Source organism: Geotrypetes seraphini, chromosome 3 (genome assembly GCF_902459505.1).
Source record: "Geotrypetes seraphini chromosome 3, aGeoSer1.1, whole genome shotgun sequence".
In the NCBI taxonomy this organism is placed as follows: domain Eukaryota; kingdom Metazoa; phylum Chordata; class Amphibia; order Gymnophiona; family Dermophiidae; genus Geotrypetes; species Geotrypetes seraphini.
This window is the reverse complement of record NC_047086.1, coordinates 385,031,876-385,045,364: the sequence shown is the minus strand read 5'-3', so window position 1 is coordinate 385,045,364 and position 13,489 is coordinate 385,031,876. Positions and strand designations below refer to the sequence as shown.

Genomic DNA, 13,489 nt, shown 5'->3' with positions numbered 1-13,489 from the left:
TATGTTTTAGCTACTGACCAGAAGCCAAGAGCTGAAGAACTATTTTGGAACAGGCCATGCATTTAAGTAAAACTCTCTCCTTACTAGGAATCACATCAAGAAACAAAAAGTTAGAGGAGAGCAATATCTGCCAGGATTGTTAAAAAAAAAAAAAAAAAGTCAGAGTTGACGGGCGCACAAAAGCAATGGAAATCTTACCACCGCCTCCAATGTCCCACAGACACCCACAGAAAAGGATACCACAACCTCACTCCAAACTATAAAGATTTATACTGCATTGTAAAAAAAAATAAATATATATCCATGCAACGATGAATTAAAAATTTATACTAATTAATACCAGGTTTATAGACTTAGGTTGAGGATCTGATACATCAAACATTATAGTGGCGATGAAAGGAAAAATGGTTAAAAATAGGGAACAAAAACTTGGGACAGATATGCGATTAGAGAAGCAAAACCATCTCCCCCCCCCCCCACTCCTCCCCCCCACATACACACACACACTCAACTCCCACCCGTAAAAATAAGTTTTGTTGGGGAGTTACTTTCATACTGGAGTCTAGTTTTTGAGAAATGATTTTTGCTTTGCCGCCCACCTATCTTTTCTGGAATAGTTAAAAATAACCATTCAAATATATATATACGCAACGTACATAACTTTTAAAGTTACCATTTTTGTTAAACTTGTAACACTACACAGAAATTGGGGGAGGGGCAAATGTCTGGGTCGCTGTTTTTAGTAAAAACAATTTACACACTATTTCCGGTTCTCATGGATAAAGAACGTTTTTGTTTGTTATAGTGAAGATACGATCACAATAAAAATCCAGTCCCAGTATCCTAGAGCTTGATAAACATAACTTTTGGAGTTTACATCACTAATACAGCTTCCCCCCCCACACACACACGCACACAAAATCTCCTAGATGCTTCATTTCGTAAGCCAAGCTAGGTGTTCTCATAGATGTTTTCCAAACGGTTTCGTCCCTTTAGTGCCTAGATGGAAAAATGGTCAGGTAGTTTGCACGCTACCCATTTTCAAGGGTGATCACTTACTTGCGACAGACTTTTTCTGGTGTCTATGATTAAAGCGGGTATCTGAGATGGAAAATAAATCTATTTAGTATCAGTTTTTCTTCTTTTTTTTTATATATGTTTTATAGTATGTTAGTATGGTTTCGTGATAATGCAACTTTTTTATGTAATTATACTTGTGATGCTTGTTTTAATTAATTAATTTAGTTAGTTTACAAAGGCGCTCTAAGCATTTTAGTGCGTGTTTAGTGCGCACTAATATTTATCATGTGCTAAAAAGCTTAGCGCACCTTTGAAAAAGAGGGGGTTAATGTAATGTCTGATTTTATTAATACTATTTATGTTTTATGAGAGGGAAATTCAAAGGACCTGATTAGATTTTTGACCATTACTTAAGTCAATTTAATTTTTGTAAACCGCCTTGAATTCTTTCGGAGATTTAGCGGTATATAAGACATCACATTAAATGAAAAATGAAATGAAATCCCCTTTTTTATTATTGTATACCGCCTTGAAGCCTGATTAGATGGTATATCACTTTTTAAAAACTTGGAAACTTGGTAAGTGATAAACTACATAGCTTAAGAAGAATGAAAGCTAATTATGGTAATATTAGACCCACATCACCCAGACTAATTTAACGTTATCTTATGCTCTCTGTCCCCTTTTTCAGAGGCAGGTTAGGGAGGTTTGTGCATGGAAGGCAGGGATTCCACTTGTGTCCAGTGAACCCGGAAGGGCTGTAAGTTTTTTTTGTTTTGTTTTTTAAATCTCTCTTAAGTTGTGGAGAGTTCTGTTTTCCAATCACTGCCCTCTAACCCCCCATTCTGTATCTTATGTGCTCAAATCTATTCAAGTGTCTTTTCAAAATAGGTTGAAAAAAGGTCAACTTGTGCTTGGGCAATAATTTCTGTAGTGTAGGGGATGTCTGGGATTATTCGTCCTGTCTTCTCAAAAGAAGCATGTCAAAAGGTTCCAAGCAAAACCAATATATGCCAGGTACTCCGCTATTTGGAAACAGATGCCCTCTAGGAACATTAAATTCTTATTTTACAATGTGTCAAACTAATGCAGATGGTGTTAATTTTACTACTTGGAGAATTGCTTCAAAACATTGACAGGAATTATATGTGGGATGCTTCTCTGGCTAACCTGCCTGAAATCTCGCGATGTGTGTGTGAGAGAGAGTGAGAGACAGAGAGAGAAAAAGAATCATAAAACCAATAAAACACTGAAGTCTTGGAGGACGTTTCTAAGTTTTATTATAAAATAAAAGCTGAAATATTTCCAAATAAATGTATTCACATAATATATAAACAAGAAAATCAGATGACTCGCGATTTGCTGTCAGCTCAGGTGTAAAATTTTGAGGTGTCGTAAATCGGATTTTCACCCACCAAATGGGGAGATAAAGAATGCATCCGTGAAGAATGCAAAAAAGAAAAAAAAAAAAAAAAAAGCTTGTCGTCTACGAAAATTCAGCTATAATATCACAGCTCTGCCTACAATAGCGCCATTTGCGTACTTCTTAAGTCTTAGTTGTTAATGTAACAGTTTGCGCCTGCCATAGAGCTATAAGTACAAGAGAGCAATAAGAACAATCTTTCTCTAAGAATTATGCTTCTAAACACGCAGCGCTGTCCTCCCTCAAAAATGCTATGAGGCCAATTTATCAAAGATTAGCGCTGGTGCTAAGAGGTTTATACCTGCTGTACCAAAGCTTAAAGTATAGGAATTGTAGCAAAGGAGGCAAACAATTGATTCCGGCATAGTGCAGGTGATATAAAATGCTAAAATTGTATGTCTGCCTTGCATTTTCCTATACACAAGAACGCAGGGCAAGAACTTCATTAGCTAAAATAGGCATTCCACGTTCCCAATAGATGCCTAGCGATATATATGAAGGGCATAGTATGGGTGATTTCCAAACAGGGTTGAAAGTTGAGCACTGTTGGAATCCAGGAGATTTTTAAAATTTATTAGAGCATTGCCTGAACGAGGCTTCCCTGCCTTTGTTTTTAACCAATGTTTAAGGCTTTAATCACACAAAATTCTTCAAGGAATTCTAATTTTCCCACCTAAAATATCCCTTACTGCTCAGCTTTCAGAGGGTCAGCGCCAGCAGAATTAGTGTTGTCTTCATAAAATAGCATCGTTCCAATGCTGAAATAATGTTCCGATCACTCCTAAATTGTGTTATAGCTGTGCTGTGCTGTCTGAGGTGGGTTCTGTGTTTTTGTCTTATACCCTACAACCCCCCCCAAAAAAAAATAAGAAAGAAAAGAAAACCGTGAATAGGGTGAAATGCTAAAAAAGAAAATGCAATGTATTATACCGTTGAATGGAGCAGTTCTTGAATCTGAAATCAAGAGTATAAAAACCTCAGGAGATTTTTCCTTCCAATACAATTTGTATATGTACAGTACCTTTCAACAGTTTTATCCATTCCTCCATTCTACCAAAGGTTGACAAATGTCCCTTTTTTATTTTTTTTGTCATCACACAAAGTTTCAAATGAGGCTATTTTTTTTTTTTTTCAAAAATGTTTCTTTAAAAGTTTTAAGAACCGAGATCGACCAAGTTGGAAGACATAGGATTTAGGATGGAGTCCTGCAAGCTGTGATGGTGCATGGATTCTGCGCTGGGAACTGGGATCGCGCTAGGACCCTGAGGATGCCCCAGGCCGTGGAGAGACTGCAGCCCCGGGTTCGTACTGAGCAGCAAAACCGGACTGGAGGACGTGTGGTCTGGGGTTCCCGATGGAGTTTTCTCATCCTCTGAGCTTCCCAAAACGGTTTTGCTTCCATTCATCGAAGACGACAGAGGATTATGGCTGTTGGAGTTGGAGTTCTCATTGTTCTCCCTATAGAAATAATATTTTAGAGTCACCATTCTATTTCTGTGGTGCTACGTAGCAAATGTACAGAGTCTAGGCAATTCTGGCAAAAGAAAGACCACTGAAGGATACCTGGAAAACAGCGAGTTTATAAGCACGCCATACCTCAGAGGACCTCTCATTGAAAGATCTAAAGTCTAAGGTCTGTTCAGCTTGTAAACAGCTTTCCACCAATTGTATAATGTGCCACCATCTTGCCAGAAACCATATTTTCACAATTCGTCTTTGATAAATATTCCCATTAATGAAACAAGAGCACGTTAAGTACGATGAGGTTTCTAATTGTTCGTCCAATGCACAAATGTAACAAAAGCCCTGAAGAATGTTAAAATGGCAAAGGATGAAGATGCTCTTTTTCTCATTCAAGCGTCTTGACGATGCTAAGTAATAAAACGATTATTTTCTGGTTTCAAAATAAAAGAGACGCATAATAATTATTACTTTTTAAGTTTAGTTGTTTTGGTAAAGAGCACTTAAAATATTGATTAGCGATACTCAGGCTAAAACTACGAATATAGGAGGGGGGGGGGCCGCTGAAACGTTCTCAGCCCAGCCAAGACGAGAAGGAAGTGGAGCCACAAAATTTACAAGTGATTCCACACTTTCCGCGATACTTTTCTTTTCAATGATATGAAATGAAACAAAACATGTCGAGAAGGGTGTGGAATCGCTTGTAATTTTCGTGGCTCCACATCCTTCTCGTCTTGGCTGGGCTGAGAACTTTTCAGCGGCCCCATCCTGTGTGCACTTTTCCCTTTATTAATGCACATCTATACTTGCAGATGGATGTTTGGGCTTTCCCAAATAAATAAAGTGGAATGCCATGTTAACCTGAACCTTCATAAAAGCAAAATAAATGCAGTTATTCTGGTACTTGAATAAAAAAAAAAAATCTTGAAGTAAAAATAGATATGTAATTTCTTTATTTTAACTGGACACCTAAGAAAAATGAAAACAAAACGCAACGTACAAAGAAAAAAAAGAAAAAAAAAAAAGAATGGTTACGAGCTGCACAAGAAGAGAGAGAGAGATTGGTTTTAGTGATTTCAGGACAGGATGTTGTCTCTAACAAAAGAGAGTGTTCACTGATGGGACAATTGAATGAAAAATACAGTACCGATCACATGAGTCCTGATGGAGCATAGAAAACCCAGTTCATTATGGTAAACCTCGGATATAAGCAACTGAATTACATAAGCAAAATGTGTGAAAACTATGATCATCTCGGCCTTGCGATTTCTACTGGGTTTTAGTCACAATATGAAGAGCACCAAAAAAGCTGCAAGTCTGAAAGAAAGGCCAGGGTTTTCGCATTATCTTCGCAATAATTTTGCAATAACGGACGGAAATTGTTTTTCCCACAAAGATGAGGCAATCACGTTGATTCACTTTTAATGAAAGAAAATTGTTTATTACTTTTTTTTTTTTATCTTGCTTTTTTCTCCCCCCTCCCCCAATAGTCCCTTAAAAGTGTATGTTCTCCAGTAAGTGTACGTAAAGGTGGAACGATCAACGCGATTTAAACATTTTTAATTATATATGTTGCTTATGTCCTTGTTTCTTTCTTTCTTATGGTCACTCTACACTTTGATTTTTTTTTTTATATGCTGTCTTAACAAAATACTAAGCAGTATTGCAACAGTTATTCTCCTTCATTGAAAGGGATTACTCACATAGCTAAAGACCAAGAACCAACAGCAGTATTGAAATGCTGTCTTAAGGCCTACTAGAAAAAAAAGGGCATGGCAAAAAATTATTGGCATCATCGTGGCTTTCACCCTGGTTTATAAAACTCAATGGGAACGCCATCTATGGCACTTCTGCTCACTGGCCCCACTGCTTAGGGCTCCTTTTACAAAGGTGCGTTAGGGCCTTAATGCGCGGAAAAGCGCACTAGACCTTAATGCCAGCATTGAGCTGGCGTTATTCTAGAAGCGTACCACGCGGTTTAGCTCGCGGCAAATTTTGTGCGTGCGCTAAAATCCGCCAGCGCACCTTAGTAAAAGGAGCCCTCAATTTCTGTTCCCTATATCCGGATTAAAAATGCAGTTGGTCTAAAAGCCTCGAGTCTTTCATGCGGTCCAAACCGTTGGGGCAACCACACGGGTAGCTGAATGGGAGTTTTATTGCAATCACTGCTTCTCCGACGTCTTCTCTGAAATATTTTATCGCATCTCAAAAATAGCCATCGTCAGGTCTCGGAATGTGATGATATAATATATAAAAGAGGGCTTTTTAGCGATTGCTTTTTTTTTTTTTCAGTTTTTGTTTGTTGATTGGTCATTACGGGTAAAATACTTGAAACTTTGGCACTGGTGGATTTTCTCAAAGGGCAGCGTCCATTGTATTAAATAGAGGATCTATATTTAACACTATAGAGCTTGTCCATTCATTAACAGGGGAGTCAGACATGCTGGGCAATATAGCTTTATATTGGACTAACTCGATCGATTTGTGACTGGATTGGAGAGCTATGTTGTTTTTTTCTTCAGAGTAAGTCACAGATATGTGAAGTTTAAGTCCAGTGCAAGAAAAGTATCACCTATATAGCTCCTTTGTTAATCTTTCTTTGAAAGGCTTTGGAGGTATCCACACATTTTTCATCTGTCTGGTCTCTATTAACTCCTGAAACGTCTAAAACCTCCCCCCCCCCCAAAAAAAAAAAAAAAAAGTCAAGAACACGTGACAGCAAAAGTCCTGCAAAAGAAATGAGTGCATTTAGATTATTTCCTCAATCGCTGCCTGGATGGATTAGTAAATTTATTTTCATAGATAAGGAGAACAAGGCGGTACTTACTCGTACCTTTCTTTGGCCTCAGCTGCGCGATCCCTCTGCCGCCGGTTCTTGAACCAGTTGCTCACCTGGGTGGTGGTGAGTCCCGTGGCCTCGGCCAATTCCCTCTTCTCTCGGGGCGACGGGTAGGGATTGTGGGCGTACCACTCGCGCAGCACGCTCCGGCTCTTCTCCTTGAAGCAGTAGCTGGTCTCTTCGCCGTCCCAGATGGACCTGGGCAAGGGGAATTTCCTGCGCACCCTGTATTTGCCCACCGCCCCTAGGGGGCGCCCGCGCAGCTTCTCCGCCTCCACGTAGTGCGCTTTGAGCCAGAGCTGCTGCAGTTTGGGGTGGTTGTGGGGCGAGAACTGGTGGCTCTCCAGGATCTTGTAGAGCTCGCGGAAGTTGCCCCGGTGGAAGGCCACCACGGCCTTGGCTTTCAGGACGCTTTCGTTTTTGTGGAGGTGCTCGCAGGCGGGTAAAGACCAGAGGAAACGTCCCAGCCGTTCTATGTTGCCCCCTTGCTGGAGGACTTCGCAGACACAGGCCACTTGTTCTTGAGTAAAGCCAAAAGTAGGAAGCATTGACATGATCGCCTTTCTTTCTCTTTTTATTCCCTTCCTCCGATTGCTTTTAAATCATCCAGACTTCAATGCAAATCGGTTAACATGGGGTGAAAAAAGTGCCCTATAGAACGTGCATCGGTGTCCCGCAGAAAGGAGCTCTCACTTCCACGCAACCAGCACCGAGAATTAAAAGGAACAATCAAAAGACTGTACCAAAAAAAGTTGTAAGTCCGCTGGCAACTTTGTTTTCCCCTGTCTTCTTCTTCCGATTTTTTCCCCCCCCCTGCTCACTAGATCTCACTTTCCAGTAGGATTCAACATAATATAGTCGTAAAGACTCCTCTCTCCCTCTCTCTGGCTGGTTTTTAATAATATTATTCTAAGCTGGCATGAAAAGTGATTATGCGCGCTCTGATTGGTCGGTTATCTGACCCGGGGACTGGAAGGATAAGACAATAGTTTGGGTCAAATTATTTGCCATGGTTACGCTGTCAGTCAAGGTAACCCGATCTGTTTTGAGGTGGCTCCTTGCCTGGGTTGACAGATTACTCTCCTCCACTAAGAGGCGGGCTGCGAGTGAAATATTAGCAAAGCGGATTGTTGTGTTTTGGTGTTGGGTTTTTTTTTTTTTTTTTGGTAGCTTTGATTGACATAACAAACACCCATAGAGGAGGCTGCAAAATGCTGGGAAAACGTCGTCTCCCACCACTCGCGCAAGGGAGGGCGCTGTAGCACCGAGCAACCCGTCCCTCCCCGACCGCAGCTCCTGAAAACTTTCTTCCCCTCCTCCCCCTCCCCCAATACACCTTCCCGAACCAATACAGAGCTACTCCGGGTTTTTTGTTGTTGTTGTTGCACATACACAATGGAGGTTGGAAGAGAGAGATGCAATTTTTGAAGTCTATCAACTGGCAAAGAAAATTCGTCTGGATAAAATTTTCCGTAGCTTAATACACATCACAATTTCATGACTTTTTAAAATGGCATTTAATTTTCTTATTTTTTTTTTGTTTATGAATGAAAAGAGCAGGATTCGCACTTTGTTTAACCTATAAATCGGAAAGTTCCATTTAGAATTACTGAAGAAAAAGCATCTAAAACTTAAAAAAAACCCATCATCATTAAAAGGTAAAACTGCACCAATTAAAAACTGTTTCTATTTCTTTTTTTTTTTTATAGTGAAGCATATGTAGAACTCATACACAGATGCAATAATAATGTATCAAAACCAACGAGAAGCTGGACTGAAAAGGATTATTTTTAACCTGCCTTTCTTTGCTTGGATCGCTCAAGGGCTCCTGTTTTTTTGACGCTCAAAACCCTACTAGAGCCTATTGTCACTTCCTGAAGAAAACTGATCGTTCTGTGCCTGGGTTATCTTTGGGGGGGGGGGGGGGGAAAGGATTAATCGTTTAAAAAGAGCATGCAAAGATGCCAAGGAGTTGTAAACGGATCTGTTTGGTGGGGAGTTAGATCCAGTGCTGTGACCGGGAATCGATGGGATTGGTCTGTTTGGGGGGGGGATGGAGGGGGGCTTGAAACGATCCTGAGATCGGAACCGGGTGCTGTGCAGCAGTCAAGCCTGGCTTGCATCCTAATGAAAGCCTGTGGCACGTCAGCTCGGCATCCCTTCGTCAGACACATGCTCAATGCGAGCGCCCTCTGCTCAGCCTGGAGATAGCGCTACACAATGGAGCAGTGCCAAATAAGTTTATTTTATATAGATAGATAGATAGATAGATATCTCATACCTGGAGTGTATATCCTTTCTCTAATGCTGCGGGCAGAATGGGATCGAGGCTCCGCTCGATATGTGTCTGATCTCAACGGAGAATGGAAAAGAAGAAATTAAATACTACATTTAGGAATTCAGTAGGAAACCACAGAATCATTTTTTTTTTCTTGTTTGTGCCCTGGAGCATGGTTGTGTAAGAAATATAATTAATTATCATGTATGCCTTTTTAATTAGGAAAGGGTAAATGTTTTAAGAAGCTTACCGCTAACAGAATATATTGCTTTTTTAAAAAAAAAGTCGACCTTTTTTTTTTTTTTTTTTAAAGTATCAGAAATAAGATCATTTGCTATGATTATTTTGCCTTAAACCGGATGCACGTGTAAACAAAATTAAGAATATTTGGAACATATGGCTGGTCGTTCACTATACAAAGCTTAGTGTAAAAAAAAAAAAACATTTTGCTAAATATTCCACATTGCTAGCCATTGATTTTTTTTTTCTAAAGTCTTAAAAATTCCGTGATACCTGAAAGTTCAGCCAAACCGACTTAAAAAATGCACTTTATATTTCAAATTCCTTTCTTCGCTGCTTAACTGTTGTAGCCTGTCTTAATTAATTATCGATTGAGTGAGATGATTTGATTGAAAGCAGAAGAACGGTGCCTAGGATCTGCATTTCTCAAAATCCTTCTCCTTTTAAAAACTTTCATGGAACTTGGTGAAAGGGGGCTAGTCAAGTCCACTCTTTGTGAATTTGCTCTTCCTGTAACCTGTTTTTATTCTGCTTAAATCTCCTAACCACAGCTGGCTGAATTCGACTCTGGATCACGGCACATCTGTTCATCCCAGAGTAACAGGGGAAGATGTCAAAAGCTGCAGTGCGCAGTCCGAGCAGAGTAGCTGTCCCAAAGGGAAGAAATTCATCTTCATCGGCCGAAAATGTGAGTACAGACGCAATAGGCGCCCTGGCTTTACACAAACCAGGTTGTCCGGTTTTTAGGGCATTGAATGCCATTTCTTTTCACAGTTTGCTTCAGCAGATTCTGAGAAGTGTACTGCAGACGTTTCATGCAAGCCAAATTAATGTGACGCGTGTACTCAGTTGAAAATTTGTTTCATGGGCAGAAATCGACTCCCATACTGGAAGAATTCAAGAGAAAGGAGAAAAGAACAGCTACAAGCAGTGGGAGTGGAGATGCTGGTAAGTGGGTGTCGAATCTGGAAAAATCTCACTTGAGTATGTCACGAAGATATTTTCAAAGTCCCTTCAACTCCCAGTTTCATTTTCGGCCTGGGCAGGGGATGTTTAAGCAAAGTGAACATTGATTTTTAATGTGGAAGCATTTATTAAAATTAAAAAAAAAAAAAAGAAAATCTCACTAATGTGCTTGGCATATAGCTTTTTAGAGGGGAGGGGCTCTCTTCATAAGTCTAGCATTTATAGGACAGCCATCTTTCAAATATTCAATGTATGTAAACCAATGTTATAAAAGGCAACACGAAACTCTTGCGCTGAACCGTAATGGACGAAAAGTGCTACATCTTAGTGTTTGTGAAGGGGGGGGGGGGGGGTTTCAAGACAACCAACAGATAAATTACTTAATAAGTATGCAGGATTGTTTAGGCATAAGGTTGCATGCTTATGGAAGAACTTATATCCTGAAATGCATCAGCATAACAAGATCTCTTTCATTGAAGCTCGATCCACCAGGGATTTACGTCCTTTGAAACTGGAGATGACACTGTTGTTGCCTACTGGTCTTTCCAGATTTCGAGGGGAAATGCAAAGCTGGGCCCTAGCGTTCGGCTGTAGGCCTGAAGTCTAGATTATGTTTGCAGAAATCCACTTTGGAATTTTGCTTAAAGTGCATCGCGTAATTAACCTTAGTAATTCTTGCCAGTTATAGTGAGACTAGGGATTTGTGCTAGTGAGGAGAGATATGCTGACTGAGCAGTTCCAGCACGCCTGCCCTTCATAAGCCCTCTCTGTTTTGGTCTTGTGTTTCTCTCCTGTCCACAGGTTTAGCAGTTTTGGAAAATAGGGCAAATGTGTCTTTAAAATTTTGTACAGGCGCAGACAGGACAGATAGCAGAGCTTTAGGTCGGCCACTGATTGGACAAAACGGGCGAGTGCATCTGCGATGCAATTTAGCTAAACCACATTGTTTAGCCACAGAAACTTTTTAACTAAGGTCCATAAGGCTCATTTGCACTTTTACGATATCTCAAAAATATAGATTCATCTTTTCAGGCAGTAATAAAAATCTTTAATATTTTTAAAAGGTCTTCTATAGAGCACAATGAACCGTTACAGAAGCTCCTCCGTAAAGTTTTTTTTAAAAAGAAGACTTAATTTCTATTTAGAGGTCATGATTTTAAAGTGATCTAACTGAGGTTTACTCAGTATTGTTAATTATTTTTTAATTATTACTCAGTATTGTTAATTATTTTTAATTATTACTCAGCATTGTTAATTATTTTTGCTGGATGCAAGCGAGAAAAATGTCGAATTTGATTCCTTAAATAACTTAAACCTATCCAAAAACATGCCGCTTTATTTCCCGTTTGTGTGTCTAATGATCCCGTATCAAGAAACCCGCACAAGTGGCGCTTCTAAATGAATCTTTACGTATCCAGGGGCTTATTGGCAGACACACAGGGGCTGCATAACCTGCATTCAACATTCTTGCCAACAGGATTGGAGACGGTGTTTCTATGAAATGTTACAGATGGTACATATCATGAAAAAAAGAATAGGAAGGAATCATATCAATCGCATTTCATCTCTTCCCTTCAGTAAAGAAAAATCTGCTACGATTAAAAGCTGAAAAATTGTCAGTGTAGCTGAGGCCTTCCTGTCCATTTACGGTAATCGCAGAGTTTTTGGTTATCACCTGCTTTGGTGTTTGGTGTTTGTTTTTTTTTTCCTTTTTGCAGAAAAAAAAAGTTTAAATTTTGCCGTCCTTCACCTTCCTAAACTCATTTTGTAATTTATCTCGTTTCAGCTTTGTCCTGGGGAGATGGAAGATCACCGCAAACCAGACGCGTATCCCTCGGCGCTATGTTAAGAGTGATGGAAATGTTGTGTAATCCTTGCTCCAGGTTAAATGCAAAATTCTAAGGACAAGTAGAAACTTAAAAACGTTTGAGAAGCGGAAAAAAAAAAAATCATTAAACGTGACTAAGATTTATTCTGTGGCGTCTGAGCCACAGATAAGATGATTCCTAGAGATATGCATCTGTAAAATAACCCATTGAAAATTCCAGTGACAGCAGAAGCTGAGAACAATATGGTACCGGTAGGAGTGTTTTTTTGTTTTTTTTTTTGAGTAGTCGTGTTACAGTGCCACAGAGCTAAAAGGAGCACATATGGTTAAAATAATAAAAAAAAAAAATAGTCCCTTGCCTTAGGGGATTGAATGTAAGCAACCTGAAAGCTATCACACTGAGGAGGTTTTTTTTTTTTTTTTGATGAGGTAGGAGGTGCTTCTCGATTGACAACCTAAATCAAGAAACAAGGATCAAACTGACAATATTTGTAAACTTCTTATTTCCAGGGATGTTCTTTGATCAGGGATTCACTAGGTTAGTATGAGACTGAGCAAAGAAATTTTTTTTTCCAAGCTTGATGAGCAGCGATCGGGTTTCTTTTAATGGCTGCCCTTTATTTTCAAGCCTCCCACCACTAACCTAAGAGGCTGCTTCCCCGACCTCATTTAACGCCACTGATTACTCCAAGATGATGCGGAAAGCTTATTAACTTTTCCTACCGAAACAAGGCATTTTAAGCTGCATTTTTAGCTGTACAGTATTTAGAGATTCTCCTCTTTTCCCCAGTGAAGTCGGTTTAAAATCGAATGTGAGATCTTTGTTGCTTTTCTCCAGTTTCCAGGTTAAGGTAATCGGGGGAATGTCGTGAATGAAATTATCCCAAGGCAAAGAGGTTTGGGGAGCTGTGCAAGGGAAGGGCTGAGCAAGAGAAAAGAGCTTGCCAGCATTACCAACCTCTCTCCCTCACTTTTTCAGATTTTAGCTATGTTATGTATTTTATATGGGGAAAAAAAATTCTCTTACATTTTAAATTGTTTTCTCACTACATAACACAGAAATGTAAACTCCCTCAGTTTGGAGCTTTTAATTCTGGACAGAGAATCAAATGCTTCCTATCAGCAGCAGTACAAGGATTGAATACCTGCACTGATTTTACTAAGTGAGTTGTGCTTCACCAAGTCTGTTTAAAGCAACCTTTTTGATAAGTATTAAAATAACTATAAAACATCAATATTCGTAAAAGATGAAAAATATTATACAACCTCAAGGATAGAGAGAATGGTGGCGAGTGAAGGAGCCTGTTCAGTGAAAGGGTTGCCCATGGCTTTTTATATTAGCATTAGAGAATGACACGGGGGACACATTTTTCCTCATCCCCACGGGAAGACGTTGCCCTGTCCAGTCCCGACGAGTTCTTTCCCTGTCCCTGC

At 39.7% G+C, this 13,489-nt stretch overlaps 1 protein-coding gene and 1 long non-coding RNA gene across 4 annotated transcripts; one reads left to right on the top strand and one right to left on the bottom strand.

The window, feature by feature from the left end:
- Window positions 1-3,597: 3,597 nt before the first annotated feature.
- Window positions 3,598-7,331, bottom strand: SIX2 (SIX homeobox 2). Of its 2 annotated transcripts, none has more exons than XM_033938525.1 (2): window positions 6,732-7,331; window positions 3,598-3,901 (listed from the first exon to the last, which is right to left on the bottom strand). In XM_033938525.1, the coding sequence occupies exons 1-2, from the start codon at window positions 7,295-7,297 to the stop codon at window positions 3,598-3,600; spliced, it is 870 nt and encodes a 289-aa protein (XP_033794416.1). In that variant the 5' UTR covers window positions 7,298-7,331. The 2 variants fall into 2 exon arrangements, with proteins under 2 accessions (XP_033794416.1, XP_033794417.1); XM_033938526.1 differs by having other exon boundaries at window positions 6,738-7,331.
- Window positions 7,332-7,362: 31 nt separating this feature from the next.
- LOC117357649 lies at window positions 7,363-12,387 on the top strand. Of its 2 annotated transcripts, none has more exons than XR_004538844.1 (4): window positions 7,363-7,497; window positions 9,813-9,949; window positions 10,036-10,209; window positions 12,014-12,387. It is a non-coding gene; the product is annotated as an uncharacterized LOC117357649 (long non-coding RNA). The 2 variants fall into 2 exon arrangements; XR_004538845.1 differs by lacking the exon at window positions 7,363-7,497 and adding an exon at window positions 8,150-8,401.
- The last annotated feature ends 1,102 nt before the right edge of the window (window positions 12,388-13,489 follow it).

What these genes read in the sequence shown, in the direction of transcription:
- SIX2 (XM_033938525.1), bottom strand. Translation starts at nt 7,297, where the DNA reads ATGTCAATGCTTCCTACTTTTGGCTTTACTCAAGAACAAGTGGCCTGT. An exon ending in GAGGCCAAAGAAAGGTACGA is followed by an intron (nt 3,902 to 6,731) that starts GTAAGTACCGCC and finishes TTATTTCTATAG; the next exon opens with GGAGAACAATGAGAACTCCA.